The following is a 23,006-nucleotide window of genomic DNA, read 5'->3' on the forward strand; positions in this document are numbered from 1 at the left end:
CAGGATGGTTTTGGTCAGAAGGGACCTTAAAGCTCATCTGGTTCTACCTCCTGCCATGAGCAGGGACACCTTCCGCTAGCCCAGGTTGCTCCAAGCCCTGGCCAACCTGGTCAGTCTTGGTAGGAAAAGCCTTTCCATGGGATGTTAAGAGGCCTGTGCTCCCTTTCTCTCCACTGGTGGAAGGATTAAACCTTTAGCTCTATTTCCATGTAAAATATCCTCGCTCCAGGGAAGGAGGTTGGCCAGAGTTCCTGACAAACTTGAGGTGTATCTGCAGGTGTTGGGAGTCTTAAAAGCCTGGAAGTTGCTATAAAGGTGACAAGCTGCAGCACCTGTGAGGATTTGTTGTGGCTGCCCCTGGATCCCTGGAAGTGTCCAAGGCCAGGTTGGACGGGGCTTGGAGCAACCTGGGCTGGTGGAAGGTGTCCCTGCCCATGGCAGGGGTGGGACCAGCCTTGGACACTTCAGGGATGGGGATTTGCTCTTGGCAAGTTTATCCAACTGTCCTGTGAGAAAATCCTGCAGAAAAGGATGTTAAGGATCAATAAAACCAGGCAAGAAGATGAATTTCTAGACCATGGAAATTGCAACCTAAGTGGGGAGAGAAAGTAAATAGTTGTTCTTTGGGGTTAGGAAGCTGGTTTTAAGTTGGTCTTTTGTGCAGCTTTTATTTAACATTATCTGTTGCTTTACAACAAGAGATTTTGGGTTCTATTTGCACATTCTGATAGAAGCTCCATTTTATAATCCCTGGATTTAACATGTCTAAATTTTGAAGACTGAGTTCTTGGAGGAAACAAAATATTCTGAAACTGATGAATGTATACTTATAATTCTTAGTCCTGTGCAATCAACATTTCCAATACAAAGTTACTTCACTTTTTCATTTTAAACCTCTTTCCTCTTCTATATTTCTCTCACTATCACATGAACACTTGTTGCATTTGTTTGATTTTTATGAAGATTTAAAAACGAAGCTGCCCTGAAGCATTTAATGAAAGCAATAGCCATAAAAGTCAGCCAGCTATGGAGGAAAGCTTTTAGAACAGGTTTTCAGAGGGTTTTTTATTTCAAACTAATGGCTGATAGTTTTGTCTCTCATCTTTTTTATTTTAAAAGTAAGAATTATCGGGCATAAACAGCTTTGTTTCTTTTTCTGCCTGAGCCAACCTGTTTAGATGCTTTGTGCTCCTGGAAAATCTCTGTTTATTTGGAGCTGGCTTTGACATTAAAAGGTGTCACAAAGTATTTGATATGAATTCTCCAGAAATTGGTTTTAAAAACACACAGCCTTTTCTCTGTTCACCAAAGGACCTTCCTCTAAACTTGCCTTAAGGGATAGAATATTTTTAGCTATCATCAATATTTTACTTCTGTGGATTGGGTTTTTTAACCTATTGGAATCTTATTTGCAGAGCACTAACACATCTATTTTATCAGTTCAGGAAAAGAAATAGTTGTCTATTAAAAAAATAATTGTGGCTTTAAAGTACACCTGATTATCAGGGCAGGTCTAATAAGAGCCTCACTAATTTGAGGTATCCAAGCCTGATTTTTTCACTTCTTATTTTGCAAGCAATGTAATCTATTCCCATATCCACATTAAACTCGGCCCAGGATAAAAGTCCAGCCAGATTTTTCCATCATCTGCAATAAAAGCTTTTCAGAACTAATCAGCTCTTCAGAGACTCCCACTGTCTTAGTAAATCCCAGCTTGGCTCCTCATTGTCAAATTAACATGGATGCTGTGAGAATCCGAATGGAAATGCTCAGCACCTGCACGGGATTGCTCTGCAGCCAAGGCAAATCGGAATTTTCCAAGAGCAAAAGAGCAGGTTTGGGGTGAGAAGGACGTGTCAATGTTGTCAGTGGAGGTTGGCTCTTCATTTCAAACAAACAAATAGTGGTTTAGGTGAAAGATAAGAGGGTGAAAAACACCTGGGATGTAATTTTCTGTGTGGATTTCCTAAATTATTTAGAAACCTACTGCATATGGAGGTGTGGAAGTGTCACAGTGACTATGATGTGCTTTCAGGAAGTCAGAAGGGGTGAGAGCCAGGTTTTACTCTTCAATTGCTCTTAAATTAATCTTTACTCTTAAATTAATCCAACAATTAATCCTCATTTATTGGAGCTGTAGATGAAAAGTTCTCTTGGTTTTATTTAAAACAACTCCTCCCATCAAATCTCCCGTTGTTTGCAACTGTGTATCTTCCATGTCTGAATGAGTATCTGAGGGAACAAATGAGTGTCTGAGGATGAAGATGTGTGATTTTTTTTATTTAATTGATGCCTAAAACCTTGAGCCATCATTAGAATGCAACTGTTGATAATAGGATTGGTTTGTTTGAAAAAAACACCCATGGATTTCTGGTTATTATTAACACTTAAAGCAGAAATAATCTGTGCTAGATTCAAATGTTTCCTGGTAGGTATTTTGTTATGTTTTTATTTTGACCTGTGGATTTCAAAGTGGTCAAAAACTCTTGTCCTGAAGGCATAAGAGACCTCTGATAGTTATTCCTTCAGGTCCTTGGTGAAATGTCAATTAAAACATAGAAACCAATGCTTTTAACTAAAGGCCAGAGCAAGATTTGCAGGGCTGTCTTTGAGAAATGTCAGTCTAAATTCTTACCAGTTACTTACACTTTCCCCTTTCTTTTCCAGTTTTAATTTGCCTTTTGTTTGCAGTGACTGAGAATATAAAATATGCTTCAGAAGATACTTTTCCATTTGTTGTAAGAACTCGAATTTGAAGTGCAATTCTGCTCTTTGAAATCTGGTCAGTTTTGCTTGACCTGTTTTCATGAAATGTGGTAAATCAACAGATTGTCCTTTCAACCCAAACCAGTCTGTGGTTCTGTGTTTGTTTTTTTCCACTGTGAACTTCTTGCCTTCTTTCCTGGAAGAGCTCCTTTGACCCTCTTTGAGTTTAATTTCCCCAGCACAACTCTTTTGTGTTGAAGTCAGAAATGGTGAGAGGTGCCAGCAAGTGTGAGATGGGTGACTTTACAGGGGCTTTGTGTGCCTGGGAAGCCACTAAAATGCTGCATTTTTGATGATGCTGGAATGGTGCTTCTAGATCTAGAAGGATGCTAGAAATGCATCCTGTAGGAAAATCATAGAATCCCTGAATGGTTTGGGTTGGTTAATGATCATCCATGCCATGGGCAGGGACACCTTCCACTAGCCCAGGTTGCTCCAAGCCCCGTCCAACCTGACCTTGGACACTTCCAGGGATCCAGGAGCAGCCACAGCTTCTCTGGGCAACCTGGACCAGACCCTTCCATGTATCTCACCTAAATTTCCCCTCTTTCAGTTTGAAGCCATTCCCCCTTGTCCTGTCACTCCAGTTCCTGATGAACAGCCCCCCTCCATCTTCCCTGCAACCCCTTCAGACCCTGGAAGGTGCTGTGAGGTCTCCACACAACCTTCTCCTCTCCAGGCTGAACATTCCCAGCTCTCCCAGCCTGTCTCCACAGGGGAGGTGCTCCAGTCCCCTCAGCAACTTCTGGGCCCTCCTCTGGACTTGCTCCAACAATTCCATGTCCTTGTGATGCTGGGACACCAGAACTGTGCACAGTGACCCGGGTGGGGCCTCACCAGGGCAGAGCACAGGGGGAGAATCACCTCACGAAAATACTGATTTTGAAGTACTTCTTTCCTTTACTGGCACAAATGTGTGCAGATCTGGTTTCTCTTGGATATTTTCAAGTCTTTACAGGAACAGATCCCTGGACTCCCCACAGCCTGGACAAAGGCAGTACTTGACTCACTCACTTCACTCTGACTTTTCACACTCTCCAGCATCCCCAGGCAGCACCTATTGCCAACCATCTCTTTTTTGAGCAGATCCACGTCCTTTGGAGCTGAAGAAATCTGAAGCCTTGTCCTAGGGTTGGATAAATCCCTTGGAGACAAAGAGAATTTCCTGCCTGGTGAATATGTAATACCTTGCTGAAGTGGTGTGGTAATGAGCGATACCAGATGGTTCTGACTGTGTTCTCAAAGCTCTTAACCCTCCAAATATTTGGAGAGGAGAGCACCAGGAGCTGTTTGATGGCTGCTCAGTTTGCTTGCTTTGTTTATCAGAGGCAATTCCCAGGATTGACATAGTGAGGGGTGTTTGCTTTTCCTGTATAGGCCTTTTTTTGTGTGGTTTATCACTGTAAAAGCTGGAATATTTCTGCCCTGGGCTCCATAGTCTGATTGTTTTTATTTGAAATGTTAATTTAAACAGATGTAGAACACTTATTTTAATGAGCAACCAGCTTCCAGAGCTCCAGAACATCCAATTTAATGGTTTATCCATTCTCTTACCACCTCATGAGGTTTTTCTTCAATGGAGCCCTTTTGTCAAATTGAGAATAACTGTCCTTATTGTGTTACAGGCACCCACTAAATATAAGATGCTGATAGATATTTAATTAGAGATTTCACAGAATTTTAATTGGAGGCAAAAGCATTTTCAGCCAGTCCAGAACTTCATCTTCTAAAAGCTCTTACTGCTGGATTTCATAGAGTCTGCTGGAGACCTGGATGTGGGACACATGCTCCAAATTCCATGGGTTCTTCAAATCATTTCATCTCAAGGCTTTAGAGGGTCATGTTCTTTTTGTGTTCAGCTTGTAAGAGTTTAAGAATTCAGAATTTCCAGCTTTAGTAATTCAGAACTTCAGGCCTTTTTGCTGAGTTCCCTACTAAGGAATAAAACCCACTCACAACCCAGAGCTGGGATAAGACCCACCAAAGTCATCCCGCTGCTCCCATCTGCCCCATCTTTCATGGGGACTTTGAGCATGTTACAAAAGCCTGTACCTTTTGGGTTTAGCATCACTTCCCAACTTTTTTCCTAGAATTAACTTTACAAAATTTGCTTTATTGAACTCTGCTTTATGCAAGTCACTCGGATTTGTTTTGAGGTCTATGGATGGAGGCAATTTATTACTCTCCTCACAAAGTTCACGTTTTATCTCTAAGAGCCTCAGAAGCTTTTTGACTTCAGTCAGACAGAGGCATTGGGAATAGAGAGACTTGATAGACAGCTCTGCTTTCATTATGCTGCCATCCCATAATTGGACTTTATTTAGGGAATGAAATCCACGTCACTGACCAGAGACACATCCGGGATCTTCACCAGTTGACTGCAAATGAATGAAAGTGAAATTCATTTTTTCCCCGTTCTTTGCTGGGCCAAGTCATTCTGGTTTCATATGTGTTATCCATTTGAACCCTGGAATCATGGAATGGTTTGAGTTGGGAGGGTCCTTAATGATCATCCAGTGCCACCCCCTACCATGGGCAGGGACACCTCCCACTAGCCCAGGTTGCTCCAAGCCCCGTCCAACCTGGCCTTGGACACTTCCAGGGATCCAGGGGCAGCCACAGCTTCTCTGGGCAACCTGTGCCAGGGCCTCCCCACCCTCCCAGGGAACAATTCCTTCCCAATATTTCATCTAAACCTGTTCTCTGTCAGTTTGAAGCCATTCCCCCTTGTCCTGTCCCTCCATCCCTTGTCCCCAGTCCCTTTCCAGCTCTCCCAGAGCCCCTTTAGGCCCTGGAAGGGGCTCTCAGGTCTCCCTGGATCCTTCCCTTCTCCAGGTGAACACCCCCAGCTCTCCCAGGCTGGCTCCAGAGCAGAGGGGCTCCAGCCTTCCTTTCCTAGAGAGTGGAAGTAGCAATTCCTGGCTTCCTCTTGAGTTGCTTGCAGAAATACACCTGAAAACACCCAGAAATTGTTGTGTTTCGCTTTCTCTTTTTTTTTTCCTCCCTTTATTGGATTACAATTTCTCTGCAACCTCTCTGTGCCTGTTGGGAGTTACCTGGACAGTGCACATGTGCTTCATCCATGGCCCCTTTCCCAGGAGCAGCCTCTTCATCGAACCTAAATATTGGGGCCCTGCTTGTCCCTGTCAAGCTGGGCCACAAATGAATGTTGTTTCCCCAGAGCAAATGGAAACTTATGGAATAACAAACCATGAAAGAAATAATTGAAGTTGGATGAGCTTTTTTAAAGTGTTGTGTCTTGAACTCTCAGGGACACTTTGCTTTGAGAGAACGAACATGGTTCCTGCCAAGTACAATCCTTGCTCCGTGGTTTATTTGAGAATAGGATCTGCTCTATTCAAGTTTTGCTGCAGACATAATAATGTATCTAAATTAATTTAGAGCAGAGGCAAAAGATGATTAATATTTCAGATAATTAAAACTTGCTTCTAAAGAGATTTCCCTGGGAAATCTCTCTGGAGGTTGTTCTAATTACATCGGTGCCAAAATACCGTAAATAAAAAATAAATCCCAGTTTTGTTATTTTTCAGCAATGGCAGGGGCAAAGTGTACTTGACAGTCAGAGCAGGAACAATAACCTGATGAGAGTTTTGTTTATTTAATACCAAATTACCCAAGGTGTGCAGGTTTAATGATGATGAGAGCTCTTAGTCTTCCAAGCCAATGTGAGGGCCATTACTCTGAGACCAAATAGACTGGATTTCAGCAGGTAATTTGCTCTTAATTACAATGTTGAAGAAAATGACTGAAGCAGAGAATGCCAGCAGGAAAGTTGATAATGGCCTCTGTTATGTTGTGATCTTGGGAATTTCTCACATTTCCAAGGATTTACACTCTTAGCACTCATGGGCCTGTGAAGTTCTTTTAACTGTTAACGTGACCTTCCCTGTGTTACTTTGCTGAACACCCAAACACATTGGGCAGACCCAGGTCTGGATGGTTAAAGATGCTGATTCTGCCTGTCACGTGTAAGGGGGGAGTTTGGATTTTTGCCTGTGGGTTCCCCCAGGAGATTCCAGACCCTGATGTCCCCCAGTCTGCCAGTCAGTGTCTCATAGTGAGGATTGAAGGTTGTCGGGGAGAGTTTCTGCCTACAAAAATAGGTTTTAAATCAATCTACTGGTACAGAGATTAAGCCAGGACAAGCTCTGATACAGAGCAGTCTACCCACGTGCCATGGGCTGAGCACAAACACAAGCTCCAGTCCTAAAAGCAGCATTTAGGGTATAATTCTCACCCAAGGTGTCCCTGTGGAAGATGGGCTCAGCCCCTTGACTGACCCCAGCAGTATTGGTGGAGTCTTCTCCCAGTTTCCCCCTCTCCCCAACTCACTTTTGTGCTCTTTTGTTTATGTTTGGGTGTGGTTTGAGTGGCTCTAGTCATAAATACCTTTTATTTCTGATTGGGGTATTTAATGGGAGGGGGTTTGATATGGTTGTTGGTTTCAGCAGCAGAACACCTTGATTCCCTTGGCAGACAGGTGCTGTGTGGTCTCAGTACCACAATATTTCCCCATTCTGCTGGAATTTCAATGGAGGAGGCCACGAAGTTTGTTCCTCTCTCCATCTGTTCCTCTGAGCAGATCTTTATCATTGGATTGGGGAGCAGGTCGACCTCAGTCCATCCAGGGAGTTGCAGCTGCTTTTTACCCTGGAATTCTGAATCTCCTCCATAATTCTGAAAAACTCTGTCTGGGCTGAAGTTCCTTGGATGGCTCCAAGAGGCAACAGTCAAAGGACTTTAGTTAGATCAGCAAAATGTCGATAGGATTTCATGAGCTTAAAGCACTTTGGAGCCATTTCTGTTGCTGTTTACAAAAGGAAATGCCCTGGTTCCTTGTAGTTAGTAGCTGACATGGAATATATTCTGGATAACAACAAAGCTGCTTTGTAGCACATTACTGAATACAGATGAAAATCACTAATTCTCCACTAATGAAACCGTGGGCTCGGATGTTTTGGCTGTTTAAATCCATTGTAAAGGTCAAAACCCAATCTGAGATCCAGACTCTGAGGCATTAAGAACATGAAATCGTGGCAATGATAGGACATGAGTTTCTAAGTGCTTCTGTGAATCTACTCCCAAATATATTTAGCAAATAACTTAGCTTGAGTCTTGTAAAATGTCCCAAGTGTCTGCATAACCAGGACACAAAGACTTTGGGCTGCTGAAAAATTCTTCTTCAGATGTTGGTGTGAGAAGAGAATCAGGGGAAGGCCTGATGTCGTGGGGGGAGTCTCTTCTAAACCAGGATGAAGAAGCAGATGAAATGTTCTACCAGTAGCTGGGAAAAGTCTCACTATTGCAAGTCCTTGTTCTCTTTGGGACTTCCACTTACCAGATGTCTGCTGGAAATACAACACAGAAGAGAGAAAATGCTCCAGGAGGTTCCTGAGGGTGTGGAAGGAAAAGGGCCAAAGCCATGTTAGAACCTCTCTGGCTACTGCCATAAAGGACAATAAAAAGTGTTTCTGTATCAGCAAGAGGAAGAGGGCTAAGGGGATTCTCCATCATTTATTGGGTACCAGCAGATCCAGGGCAGTGCCCATCCCTGTGCTGGGCACGGTGGGACACCTCCAGGACTGTGTCCAGTAACATGAGAGAGACCCGGAGGGGCTGGAGCGTGTGCAGGGAAGGGAACGGAGCTGGGGAAGGGGCTGGAGCAGCAGGAGCGGCTGAGGGAGCTGGGGGGGCTCAGCCTGGAGAAAAGGAGGCTCAGGGGGGACCTTCTGGCTCTGCAAGTCCCTGACAGGAGGGGGGAGCCGGGGGGGGGTCGGGCTCTGCTCCCAGGGAACAAGGGACAGGAGGAGAAGGAGCGGCCTCCAGCTCTGCCAGGAGAGGTTCATATTGGATATTAGGGAAAATTTCTTCACAGGAAGGGTTGTCAAGGCCTGGCACAATCTGATCAGGGAAGTAGTGGAGTCCCATCCCTGGAAGTGCTCAGAAAACATGGAGATGTGGCACATGGGGCTGGTGGGCTTGGCAGGGCTGGGTTAGTGGTTGGACTCAATGACCTTAAAGGTTTTTCCAACCTTATGACTCTGAGGTGCCTGGAGGATGACTGCTGGAATGGGATCATTGGAATATAATGGATACCTTAAGAAACTACATTTCTCTCAATAAATGGGGGTTTTCTTTAGGCAGGTAGTGTTAAAACAGTTAAATCAGGTAAATACCTTCTATCAGAAAATGCTGTGTTACTGATCTGAAAAGTTCATCCATTGTACACTCCTCTGGCAATGCTGCTTCTGATTCCCGTTTGGATTTGGTGTTTCAGACAGTTTGTGACACGCTCATGGGCTACCTCTGCTTGTTCCTTGTCACTGAAACAGGGTCTGAAGAGTGAGGAGGGTTCATTACAGGGCTACTTAAAATTCGTTTGCAAAACTGCAATTTCTGTTACTGCTGTTAAGTTTCATGAACTTCCAATGAGTTTTGTAACATGTTAAATCATTTTTGAAAGGTATTTTAGGCAACCTTAAGCTCTACCCATCTTCTATTTAACAATTTCAGTTGTTATAAAACAGACACTGTTTCTGTGTTTAAGTGGGTGGAGGGTTCAGGTCTTTTCTCTCTGAACCTCTGGTTATTTTTCTTGCTGGAAAATTTAAGGTCTTTTGGGGGGAGACAGAGGATCGCTCAGTGAGTTATGAGGAAGACAAACAGAAGTTTTGTTAGTGATGGTCTTAAAAACGTTGCATTTTAACCCTTGAGTGATTTCATGAGTTGTATCAAAACACAGGAATGCTGCAGCTGCCTTGTTTTTGCCTTCCAGGGCACACCAGCGAGTCGGGTCCGGTACAAAGTGGATGTTGTCCAATTCCCTTACAGTGCCAGCATTTTTGACGTGGAGGAAAACTCAGGACGTGTCGTGACCCGAGTGAACCTCAATGAGGAGCCCAGCACAGTGTTCAAGGTACAGACTCGTGTCGTTGTAGTGCCTGGAAATACTCCCTGCATTCCCTTTCCCCTTCATGTTTGTCCTCTGTTTCCTTGTACCACATAGAAAGATCACGGGATCATCACAGATCATCAAGTCCAACCTTCAGTTGGCTAAAGATGTGAAATTTCAATTTTGTTTGTTCCTTGATTTTGTGGTTTGTTTTTTTTTTCTCCTGGCATGTGTTTCGTGCCATTCTGACTTCAGGAATGTCTTGAATGGCTGTGGTTGCACTGATTAGGAGGGAAGGAGGAACAGGGAGACAGCTGAGGGAACACTCGTTTTTCCAAAGTTCGTTTTCATCAGGGCTGTCTGAATAGAAATTTTGGGAGAACTTTGTAAGAATAGCAAGATATCCTTTAAAGAAAGTTACTGCACAGTTGGATAGTTTGGGAGTTCCTGTTCACAAGGGCTTTAATGCAAAAATATTGACTTTAAGAAATTCCTATTGTGTTGTTACTGATCCTGAAGAGTCTGGAGTGTAGTTAGTGTGGAGTAAGGTATGATTTGAATCAAAGTCATTGGGACAGATCTCCCTCTAAGATCCTTCAGTGTAGGGTGTAGTTAAAAATGCAAATAGATTTGTGTCAGTAAGCAAAAACAGTATTGTCTTTGATATCCTGGCTTTATATGTAATTCCCAACCTTAGAACTGCCAGCCTTCCCTGTGGTCATGAAGGTGTGGTTTGTTTCTTCCTCCAGTTGTTTATTTTTGAAATGAGGATTAAAGTGAGGTTTATTTGTACGCTTTTCCATTACAAGGAATAAAGCTGTCCACTGTTTTCCACTCCTGAGTGTCCCATCAAGCACTGCTTGAGCTGGAGCAGCCTCCTACTGCTGTCCTTGCCTGAGCACCTTAGGACAGTGCTGGTGTTTCCTCAGTTTCTAACTAACAGAGGAAATCTCAGGGGGAAAGAGGATTATCTCTTGGCTAACATCATTAGAGTGTCACTCCACTGTGGCTGCACTTGTTATTTTTACTTCTCAGGACCTATTTTGGAGCTGTTTTCCAAAGCTGAGATCCATCCCAGGTGAGGTGCACGTGGGCACGGAGCACCATTTCTATAAATGGTGAATTCAGCAGAGCATTACTTTACAGAAAATATGAGTCCTTAGGGAAGAAGCATAGGGAAGACTCCAGAAATGAGTGATGAGAAGACTTGGAGTTGGTATTTGCATCTTGACCATTGGGCTTGTATCTGGTGCTGAATCCTCTGGGAATTTTTCCAATCCCTGTTCAGCATCCTGATACTCTCTGTAATTATGGTATCTTGCAGTGGTGAGTTCCCCAGTATGTTGGCTGGGGGGGAAAAAACCTGTCTTCTTTTGTTTTAAGCTGTCTCATCACTGAGCTGTTGTGGGAATAGCTTGGACTGGCAGGAATAAGTTGAAAATGCTGTGCTGGAGTGAGGCACTGACCTGCTCCACCGAGTGATCTCGGGAAATAAGGACAAATTTAGGCAGAGGAAACTGCAAAACTGTCCATTGCTTCAACTTCAGTGGGCTGGTGTCATATCCATTAACTGGCAGATCTCATATCTTGTGTGAAAGCTGAAAACAAGTGAACATGTATGTCCCAGAGGGTATTTTTTGGGGGGGAGTTGGAGGAGAGTAATGTTCATTTTTTGTTTTGTTCTAAGCCCTCGGTTCTAGATATTAATGTCAGCACCACAGAATTCTTACGCAGCCCTTTCTCTGTTTGTTTTCTTGGGATTTATGGACTCAGAGAATCATTTGGGTTGGAAAAGAGCTCCACAACCATGGAGTCCCCCCTGTGCCCGATGCCCACGTTGTCCCCCAGCCCAGAGCACTCAGTGCCACAGCCAGGCCTTCCTGGGACACCTCCAGGGATGGGCACTCCAAACCTCCCTGGGCAGCCCCTGCCAAGGCCTCACCACCCTTTCCAGCAACAAATTCCTCCTCCTGGCCAACCTGAGCCTCCCCTGGCACAGCTGGAGGCCGTTCCTTCTCCTCCTGTCCCTTGTTCCCCGGCTCCCCTCTCCTGTCAGGGACTTGCAGAGCCAGAAGGTCCCCCCTGAGCCTCCTTTTCTCCAGGCTGAGCCCCCCCAGCTCCCTCAGCCGCTCCTGCTGCTCCAGCCCCTTCCCCAGCTCCGTTCCCTTCCCTGCACACGCTCCAGCCCCTCCGGGTCTCTCCTGTTGAGGGCCCAGAACTGGGCCCAGCCCTCGAGGTCCCTCAGCAGTGCCCAGCCACTGTCACAAGCACCCCCAGGGCCTTTCCCAACAGGCACTTTCCATCCCCTCTGCCAAAACCTATATAAGTGATTTTTCTATAAAAAATTACCTAAACATGGACCTCTCTACACCATAAAATTTTAAATTGCTTCCAGAGTGCTGGATAAGGGCCTTCATTAGATGTGAAAGTAACCCCCCGAGAAATGTCCTTGAAGCTGGCGATGTGTTTTGGAGAGTATTTGTGGAAGGCAGTTTTATTTGGATTCCAATTTACTGTGTTCCTGTAAATCTTCTAGCGGAGGGTTCAACCTGTGGACGCTGTCACCTGTTTCCCCCGTGTTTTGTTCTTACGCAAGTTATGATTTGCAGTGAAAGAAAATCTCATCCAATTTGTTAGACCCTGAAAGTGCTAGTGTTGCTGCAAGTCAATGTGAAAAATGTCCTTGTCTCTGCTCAGGGAGTGGTTTTCTCTGTTGTTAACAGCTGGTGGTCATTGCATATGATGATGGGGACCCGGTGAAGTTCAACACCACAACGGTAGAAATTACTGTGCTGCAGCCCTCGGTCATCCCACGCTTCACACAGGATGAATACAGGTAAAATATTTATTCATTTATTCACTGCTCTTTTGTAGGTCCTCTTGAATGCTGGGCTATGAAAACACTGTGGTCTTAACAGGTTGTCTACAGCTGGAAAGATCTGGGCTGTAGGTGACAGGGACCGTGAGGAAAGGTTTGCTCGGAATGATGCTCTCAGAAGCTGCTGAACATGTCAGTCTTTTGGATAAACATGTCGGTCACTGGGATAAACAACAAATGTTGGGCCTTGGAATTGTGACTGGGATCACCAGGGCTCGTGGTTAATTTTCCTCCAGCCTCTTGGAGCGTGTTTTGATCGTCTGCACCATTTGTGTGTCAGATTCGACCTCTTCGACGTTAGAAGTGCAGATGATGATTACTCTTATTACAGAGGATGAATTGATAAAGTTTACCCTCTGACAATTTAATACCTTCAACTTTAGTGTCTTAAAATTGAATAAAAACAACAAAAAAAATGGGGCACAGGCTGATTAGTTTGTTAAATTCCGTTACAGAGAATGTGTTTATTAATTTGGCATCTATATAATGATACAAAGTGATAAATTTGACATCCGTAGAATAACAGGGAGTGAGGGATAGGGTCCTTGCAACCAGCCTCAGGATATGAAGGAGTTGCACTGTGTGCTCAGGATGCCAATGTTGTGTCACAATCAGCATTGAAATATATTGGGCTTTGTACAGATATTTTCAAGTCCAAGTACTGCAGGAAATGAGAACACAGAAATTTAATGTAAATGGTCTTCACAAGGCCCTAATGGGGGGCTTGCTCGGCTATTTTAGGGAGTTCAGACAAAAATTCATGATATACATTCTGTTTATCCTCATCATTAGAGCATTAGTGTTTTGAAGCCATAACTTTAAGAAATGAAAAATAGCAAAATACTGCCAGACTTCTCCTAATTTCGTATTTAATCCTGAAACAAAGAATCCGAAGGAACAGTGCAAAATGATAAACTTTACATTTAATTATAATCCTTTGCTGAAGGATTTTTCAAGAGAGAGATTATTCCTGCTGCTCCCTATAATTTATTGGGGATGTTCAGAGGTATGAAGTGTAATTTAGGTAATGCAGCAAATACAAATGTGTCCATTGTGACCGTAATTTCAAACCTGTCAGGGCGTGGAGGTTGCTGCTGGAGCAAACTTGCTGTTGGAGCAAGTCCAGAGGAGGCCACCAAGTTGCTGAGGGGACTGGAGCACCTCCCCTGTGGAGACAGGCTGGGAGAGCTGGGAATGTTCAGCCTGGAGTGGAGAAGGTTGTGTGGAGACCTCACAGCACCTTCCGGGGTCTGAAGGGGCTACAGGGAAGTGGAGAGGGACTGTTCATGAGGAACTGGGGTGACAGGACGAGGGGGAATGGCTTCAAACTGAAAGAGAGGAAATTTAGGTTGGATATATGGAAGGAATTGTTCCCTGTGAGGGTGGGGAGGCCCTGGCCCAAGTTGCCCAGAGAAGCTGTGGCTGCCCCTGGATCCCTGCAAGTGTCCAAGGGCAGGTTGGAGCAACCTGGGCTAGTGGAAGGTGTCCCTGAGCTTTAAGATCCCTTCCAACCCAAAGCATTCTCAGATTCCTGAGCCCCAGTTTTATCCCAGGAGGTGGGAATGTTACTTCAGTACGTTTAAAAACCCTTGCAGTAAGAAGTGACTTGTATCCCTTACTACCCTTAGATGACAACTGAGTAACCCATGGTGTCTTTTCCTCCTTGTGAACTCCTCAGGATTAGCTGAACAGCCTCGTTTCTCTTTCCAAAGGAATAGCAGTGCTGCATTCCTGGGAAATTCTTACATGTGCACTGTCTTAAAAAACCACTTTTGGTGGCAGCAAAGGCAGTTTCTTGTTTTCTTCAATGTCAGAAATGACATGGAAACAACCCCAGAACTTTCTGGTTCAGCTCTGAGACCCTCTCAAACATTCTGGAGAGGGACCAGTGTTGATTCCTGAGGTTTTCAGGAATTGTCACACTCCGCAGACTGTGCTTTGTGTTTGGTTTCTTGACAAGTGATTCAAGCTGGGACTGGCAGGTTTCACAGCACCTTATTTTTCAGTTGACATAGGATATCTTTAGGGTAAACGACAGCAAAATGATAAACTGTTGGATGTGGATGCTCGAATTTCTGAAGGATTGAGAATTAGTGGCTTTAGAGTGGATTAGAATTGATCTTTGCTTGTTTAATTATCATAATCTGGATGATTCCAGCATTGTTTTCGAGCTGTTTTACAAACTTCCTTTCTGTGTATTTAGGAACAGGTCACAGTTGAACAGTTTGACAGAGCAAAGCTGCAGCATGTATTACAAAATCAGAAATAAATACAAAATACAGGAGAGAGGGACCAGATGGCCTGAGCAAAAAGGGAGATAAAAGTGCCACTCCGCCTTGAGCTGTTGGTCTGGCAGCTCTGAGCTCTGCCAGAAGTACAGCAGCACAGTGGGGGCTCTGCTTGCAGCCCTCTTCATACCAAGGGAGGCTTTGATTGATTATTATCCCTATCTTAAGGTGCAGTCAGAGATTTGCGTTTATTCACTCTGCATTATTGCATAACTTGGGGCAAATTAATGAGTCTCTTTTCCCCCCACCTTCTCTGTTTGGATTGTAAATTATACTGGAGACTTCTGGATGCTGCTGTGCTGTACATATCAAACAGGCAAGGGCAGCTGAGGCTATGAGAGCCAGAAAATACAGAGTGGAGCAGTTGTTTTATGACAAGGGAGTGATAAAATGCAGCTCCTTCCTAAGGACTGTGAGAGATGGACCTCAAAGGACATCGCAGAGGGATCAGCTGAACCAGTCAGCTCTTCTGGTGGGGACTGGAAGCTGAAGGCCAAGCAGGCTTTGGGACATCCCTCCTCCCAGCACTCACACCCTCTTAGAAACAGAGGAGCATCAGTGGGAACCTTCTGTCTCTCTGCAACTCCCTACAGGAGCAGGGACCTGGAGGGGGTCGGGCTCTGTTCCCAGGGAACAAGGGACAGGAGGAGAGGGAACGGCCTCCAGCTGTGCCAGGGGAGGCTCAGGTTGGATATTAGGGAAAATTTCTTCACTGACACGGTGGTCAGGCATTGGACCAGGCTGCTCAGGGCAGTGGTGGAGCCACCATCCCTGGAGGTGTTCAGAAAAGGTGTGGATGTGGCACTGGGGGGTTTCTGGGATTCTCTGCAGGATCTGGTCCAGGAGCTTGAGGAGATGCCACCCCAGGGGCTCCCAGGCCAGTTAATGAGGGCCAGATGATCCATCCATGCCTAGTGCTCCTAGGGAACTGTCTTCTGGGAACATGGATCCACTGCAGATCCCACAGATGTCTCTCCAGCACCCTCTTGGCCAAGAGCCTCCCTGCCCTTGCCACATTCCGGCAGGTGCTGCAGGCCATCCCTGTGCTCCGGCCTGGATCTTCCTCTGGATCCAAGGACTTTAACTGCATTAGCAGTGTGGACCCTTATCTGTCCTTCTCTTGGATATTAAAGATGACTTTGGAGAGCTGACAGCAGCAGTGCCTGATAAATAAAGTGTTTTCCAAGCCAAGCATTGTTCCACAAAAACGCAAAGTGTGAAGAAAAGAGGCAAAAATCCAAAAGAATCAAAGTGCTGTAACGTGTGGACATTTAATTGGAGAAGGCTGGTCCACCCTGAGCCTACTTGACCTTTCAGCTGCCAGGGAAGGACGTTGCTGATGCTGCTCCTCTCCCCACATCTCCCGCAGGGTGGTTGGCACTCAGTCGGATTCCGCTGCTTTTCCAAAGCACTCATGGCCCGGGGAGGAACCAGCACCCAAAGGGATGCATGAGGTGCTTGTCAGCAGTGGACACAGACACTTCCACCCTCTCCAGCTGCTGTGACAGCCTGGAGAGCAAGGACACAGCAGGGTGATGAGGGCAGGGATGCCAGAACAAGGCATGGGAGACTTTGTGCATCGCTGCCTAAACAGGCTGAGACAAATCCCACCATTTATTCAGGTTTTTGATGCTGGCTGATCTCATTCTGTTTTCTGCTTCTCTGCAAAGACAGTCATAGAATCCCAGCAAGGTTTGGGTTGGAAGGGACCTTAAAGCCTTAAAGACCATCTTGTTCCACTCCCTGCCATGGTTCCCCCTTCCACTATCCCAGGTTGCTCCAAGCCCCATCCAACCTGGCCTTGGACACTTCCAAGGATGAGACAGCCACAACCTCTCTGGGTAACATAATAAAAAGGTCAATAACCAAATAAACCAAATAAATCACTTGCTTGGGAAAATCAAAGCCCTGATTTTGAGTGCCCCTTTCTTAAGCTTTTATTTCTCTTGTCCCAATGGCTCCACCCAGATCACCTCTGGACTGAACTTCAGAGCAAGGAATTGAGCCAGAAGAAGTTTCCATTTCTTCCCAACAACTAATGGCAACACTTTCATTTCTTAATTAACAGCTATTAATTAGTAGCACTACAAAGCAGTTGAAGACCAGATGTGAGGCAAACCTCAGAAGAATATAGATTATTTTTTGTTAGCAAGCCTGTCCTCTTTATGAGCACGTTCTCATTTTTAAAAAGTAAAAATTCAAAGGGATTTGGGATCTTTTTGCTGTTTTGGTAATTAGTAAATACCACATCCTCTACAACTGGAAGGTCATTGCTAATAGGAATGTGCTGCTGGAGCAGGGAATGAAACGTTAACCAAGAGCAGCGTCATTGCTTCCTAATTATTGCCTGTGGGCACATTAAACAGGTGTTCAGCCATTGCAGAGCAGGAAAAAAGGAAAATACTGGAAACTTACAGCTTCTGTTAGTGTTTCATTATAGGTCCCCAACCTGCTGGAAAAGATGTGTCCAGTTGTACAGTAACCTGAAGTTTTATGGGGAAATATGTGAGCCTGGGAATTCGAGGCTATTACTCGCTGTAAATGTAGTGTGGAATTTTATTTCTCCACCAGTAGCAACACTCTGCTGTGAAAATGCGTTCTGCCTAAAAAGTGAGATTTTGGGACATGTGGGCTTCTCTCTCCCTCGGTGGAAGAGACACTGTGATGTTTTCCACCTAATTAAATCCTTCAGTATTGCAGGCAAATGCCATCCAAGCAAACAGTCACGTGTCCTAGGATTTCATGAAACAAAACTTATGGAGCTGCAGCAGGAATCAAATGGAAGTGTTTTACTCCAAGAGACTTCTCCCAGTTCTCTGGTTTATTGCTGTCCAGTCTTATTCTCACATTCTCGTTGGGAAACAGGGAATGGAGAATCCTGTGTAAGGACAGTGAGGGGATGGGGAGCATTCCATGGTTGGAATCTGTCTCATTTGGTTTAATGATGGTAGATTTGTACCATCCATTTGGGTCATCCTTTTCCCAGGATACCCAAGTCTGCCCAGTGCTTCTCCCACCTTTCCCAGAATGGAATTTACATTTTATCAGTGAAAGACCACTGGCAGCCTTTTTCATGAAGCATTTCTGAGGTGTAGGAGTAAAAATAGTCAGTGCTTTCCTCCAACTGAAGCTTCCAACATATATTTTTAATTTGCTTCTCATGGCAATTTGGCTTCAGGAAAATATGTGTGATTTTGCTTTTGGAATCGCTGGTTTGTGGTGGTTTTCTCCTGGCACTTACTTGGTTTGTAATAAAAAAAAAATTAGAAAAGCACTCTTTAACATGTGGTTGTGTAAGAAAATTAAATTATTTCTACAGCAAATGCTGGAGCATGAGTTGCCATTGAAAAATTAGGGAGCAAGATAATTAATGTGTAGTAGAAGTACAACCCTTTTTTTCCCCCAGTTTTCCTTGGTTTAGCACTTCTACGTTGCATTTTATTCAAATCTTCTGCTTTTTTTTTTTAACCAAATGAAGAGGAAAGTCTAATTTTATGATTAATTTTTCAGTGAAATATTGTGGTGAGATGGTACCTGGTGAGAGCAGAGGAGGAAAGCAGAGGGGGCAGGGCTGGGCAGGGAACATGCCTCGCTGTGCTGGGTGAGGACAAGGGTCAGAGCTCTCAACATGGTGTTGCAGTTAATGAAATGTAGAAATAAGTTGCTCTGGGGATGTGGGAATGGGATAGAAATAATCCATCATAATAGAATTAAACCCTCTTGGTGTATTAGGAGGCAGTCTTGGAATTTATCCCGTCAGTCTGACCAGTTCCAGCATGTGAATGTTGTGCTTGGTGGGAATTTTTTCCCCCTTTTTTGCCTCTGCAGTAATTCTGACAGAAACATTCCTGTCTTCAAATCCTCAGCTTTAATGCAGGAAGATTGGTGGGATAACAGCAACACGTTCTGCCTGATGACAGGGTCCATGAGAACAAAATTTGACACTGGGTTTAAGAAGCAATAGGTTATGACAGGGGTTCACTTGGAGCAATGTCCAGACTCCCCTGCCATCTGTTCCAGAGATAAATGCCATGGAAAGGTCAGAGTGTCTCCAACCACTCCAAGAACTGAGACAGAAAAGGAGGATATTAAGTCCAGTAAGGAATATGTGGTCCTTTTCAGGAAACTTTGAAGCCAAACTGCTTGAAAAGTACATCTAATTAAGAAGAAAATATTCTTTTCCAGAAATAAAAATAAAATAATCACTGTCTCTGACAAACTGTTGAGACAGTTACAGTTGCATCTCTAGGAACCCAAAAATTTGATAAATTGAGTGAAAATACCCTCAGTGTTAATCAAGTTGAGGTGAGAATCTGAATAATATCATTAAACAACAATAAAACTTTAGTTCTGACCTATGCTTATGGACCTCCATCAATTAAAATATAAATATATATAAAAATGCATTACAATATGCTATAAAAACATATATATAAAATATGAAATCCACAAACAGAGTTGACTGAAGTGTCTAATATGGAGTCCATACACATCACACTATTAAACTTCACTGCTAAGCCAATTTTCCAAATTATTATTGGGTTTACTGCCTTTAAATTTAATTTTTTATTAAATCTCCTGTTCATGCTTTGGGAGATAGACAAGTTTCATGGTGAATTTGCAGCATATTGGATCTCAGGCAAATTGAAAAATGGCTGCGAGTCTGACGTGTTCAGCAAAGGGAAAAAGGAAGAGAGGAAAAGCTAAAATTTCACTTCAGACACTTCAAATAGTTAAGCCCTGCAATGTTTTTGACTTTTGGGGCCCCCCCCCCCCCCCCCCCCCCTCCTTTTCAGGTAATTGAGACAGAGCAAATTAAAATATATTATTATTTTAAAAAATTTTATCTATTTTTTGCATAAATAATGGCTTCATTTTAATCCTGTTCTCCTGGTTTGGAGTTGCTTTGGTTTTTTCTGAGGGGCAAACCCAAAGAAATATGATGAGGGTCTCTCCTGGGCTCCATCCCATCCTGGATGCTGACAAGACACCACCATTTATTATTCCTGTGGAAACTTCAAAGGGGCTCAACCAACCTAAAATCCACATCACTGGGATGGTTATGGAAAAACACCATGGGAATGGATGGAAGGCTGATCTAGGAACAGATTTAATTGTGGTCAACAGATGGTTTTGCAAAGGAGAGTGTTGAGGAGGAAGGATGAAGACTCTGGGTGGGCTGAGCTGCAGCTCAGGGGTGGGTGTTGGTTGCTGTTTATCTCGTTTCACCCCAAGCTTTATGGGGTGCAAGTGGATCATCATGTTGTTGCGTGGGGTCTTCTTACTTTCAGGGGCTGTATGGATGTGGATCCCCAGGCAGGGAAGTCTTGGGGAGGAATATTAGAAATCCCAGATTCAGGAGGGTGCTGTGCTCGGAAAGGAACCATCAAAATATTTCAAAGCAAGTCCAGGGAAGGGAACGGAGCTGGGGAAGGGGCTGGAGCAGCAGGAGCGGCTGAGGGAGCTGGGGGGGCTCAGCCTGGAGAAAAGGAGGCTCAGGGGGGACCTTCTGGCTCTGCAAGTCCCTGACAGGAGGGGGGAGCCGGGGGGGGGTCGGGCTCTGCTGCCAGGGAACAAGGGACAGGAGGAGAGGGAACGGCCTCCAGCTGTGCCAGGGGAGGCTCAGGTTGGCCAGGAGGAGGAATTTGTTGCTGGAAAGGGTGGTGAGGCCTTGGCAGGGGCTGCCCAGGGAGGTTTGGAGTCCCCAGCCCTGGAGGTGTTAGACAAGCCTGTGGCTGTGGCACTGGGGACACAGTTTAGTGGTGAACATGCTGCTGCATTGATGATTGGACTGGATGACCTTAAAGGTCTTTCCCAACGTTAAGGACTCTGTGATTCCATGAAGTCAGCCCTGGGCCATGAGGCAGTGCCACCCCAATCCCACCCAGGTGACAGGGACACCCCAGTGGTGCCAGGTGGGCAGAGCCTGGGGCTGGCAGGGTAATGTTCTGGTGGCTGTTGCACTCAGAGACTGGTTAAGTTATTGCAAATTTGATCAAAAATACCTGCCCACTCTCTGAAACCACATGTGGAGGTCACAGCAGTGCCCTTCCCTTCCACTCCAAGGTCAGTTTTCCAAGCCTTCTCTGTGTGGCTTGGGCTGGATTCTCCTGCTTTGCTGGAGTCACATCTTCTCACAAAAAGAACCAGCTTTTATTGTCCAGTAACATAAAATTATTGCATAAAAACTCCCTTGCCTGTGCCCTAATCCAGCTTCAAATAATGTGTCCTCCACTGAAAAAGAAACAAAAGCACCATTTTCCTTCTTAGTCATTCAAAACAGAAAATAATGCACTTATTCCCCAGGAAAGCTTATTAGAGCCTGTAGTACAGGATAAAAACTAGGATATTGTCACTTGAATGGTCTTGGGTTTTGCCTCTTTGCTTCTCTCCAATTCATGAAAATGCTCTGAACAGACGAGCTGAGTGTTTTATCCAGCTGATGCATTGTTCCCATTGATCCCAATCCCTTAGGTTAAATCAGGGGAATGAAACCACAGCCATTACTGTGGGGGGTTTCTGCCCCTCCCTCCAGAGCCTCTCAGAGCAAACACAAAACGTCTCCCTAATTGTTATTGATTTGTCAATCCACTGAGTTCAGCCGTGGCAGAGGGGGAGGTACAAGGCCATTGCCACTAAAAATATACTGAAAGTGTGCCTGAAATGAAGTTTGTGTGGTTGGGTTTTTTTCCAATCATACACCTTCAGAAGGAAAACAAACCAACGTAATATATAATGCAACATAAAAAGGTTATTTTCCTTGCTGACCTCATCAAAAGAAGCCCAGCTTTAAATGCTTCCAGGTTTGACAGCCTTTTTTCCCTGTCTCTAAGATTACCCTTTGCATTGGTAAAATGCACATTAATAAGCATTTCATAGAGGTAGTTTTATGGCTTAATAAATCAAGGGCAATGAGGAATTTTATTTCTCCCACTGATGCGGAGGCAGAAGGGTGGGAGCCAGAGGGATCTGCTCCAGGCACGTCTTTGGGTAAAAGTGAATTTACCATCACTTTTTCCTGTGGAAAAAAAAGGGGAGGTCAGTGTTTCAGTACAGCCACTATTGCATGATGCAGAGCTTAACTGTGTATGTTCAGTGTCTCAGCCTGTTTCTAGGATGTTCAAACCAATATTCATCCCAAAGGAGGTGTTTGTAAGGCAGAGTTCAAGGGCACATCACCCATTTCGTGGGGGGTAATGGCAAAGATTTGGGTTCAGTTAGTTAGGATTGTGACCTGGGGTTCAGGGAATCACAGAATGTCCTGAGTTGGAAGGACCCCCAAGGATCATCCAGTCCAACTCCTGGCCCTGCACAGACACCCCAACAATCCCACCCTGTGCCTGAGAGCATTGTCCAAACCCTCCTGGAGCTCTGGCAACCTTGGGGCCATGCCAGCTTGCCTGCCCTTAGAATGGGAAAATGTGGTATGAGGTGGAATACTTGAAAAACACTTGTAAGATTGAAGGAGGAAGTCATAAAATATTCATAGAGTAACAGAATCATTGAGGCTTAAAAAGAGCCCTGAGATCATCAAATCCAGCCACTCCCCCAGCACCATCAGGGCCACCACTAGAGTGTGTCCCCAGGTGCCACATCTACATGTCTTCCAAATACATCCATGATATTTCCTGGAATGAAGCAGGTGTAGGTTCTGTCCAGAACTTTGAAGACCACTGCACAACTGAAATAGCCCTTGGAGTCTCTTCCTGTTGAGGAGCCTCTCTGAACAGATCCTCATCTGTCTTTTATTTTGTTGTACATCAAACCAGTGTAACTTTGAAAAATTGAAAGTGTCTGCCCGATGCTAGTTTTATTAAAAATCCATCTGCATTTATGGCTGAGTGTAAAAAAAAATTCCTTTCAAATTGTTTTTTAAGAGCTTTAAGCATGGATTCAACCTTCGCTTGCCGTGATGAAAATCTCAATGTTTGATTGGAGAGGAGCTCGAGTGTCTCACTTCCCTTGGTTGAAATTGTTTAGATCAGTTTAAAGACATCAGCACAGACTCTTTGTTCTTTCTGAAGTAGTTACAGTTTCCTTGAGGAGATAGCACCTCAAAATGTTCCTCATCACATTTTCTGAGGAGATGGGATTTGAAAAACAGAAGAGAAAGAGTGAAGTAATTCTTTGGTGGTTCCAGGAATCCACTCATTATTTAGAC

At 44.5% G+C, this 23,006-nt stretch overlaps 1 protein-coding gene across 4 annotated transcripts in view; it reads left to right on the forward strand.

The window, feature by feature from the left end:
• Nucleotides 1-23,006, forward strand: part of PCDH15 (protocadherin related 15) — a 673,791-nt gene that overhangs the window by 603,186 nt on the left and 47,599 nt on the right. For all 4 annotated transcript variants that reach the window (XM_027661020.1, XM_027661021.1, XM_027661019.1 and 1 more), the window contains 2 exons: nucleotides 9,563-9,703; nucleotides 12,403-12,515. In XM_027661020.1, the coding sequence (XP_027516821.1) occupies nucleotides 9,563-9,703; nucleotides 12,403-12,515 (254 nt within the window). The remainder of the gene's footprint in view (nucleotides 1-9,562; nucleotides 9,704-12,402; nucleotides 12,516-23,006) is intronic.

The sequence above is a fragment of the Corapipo altera genome, unplaced genomic scaffold (genome assembly GCF_003945725.1).
Source record: "Corapipo altera isolate COAL_440 unplaced genomic scaffold, ASM394572v1 133, whole genome shotgun sequence".
NCBI lineage: Eukaryota > Metazoa > Chordata > Aves > Passeriformes > Pipridae > Corapipo > Corapipo altera.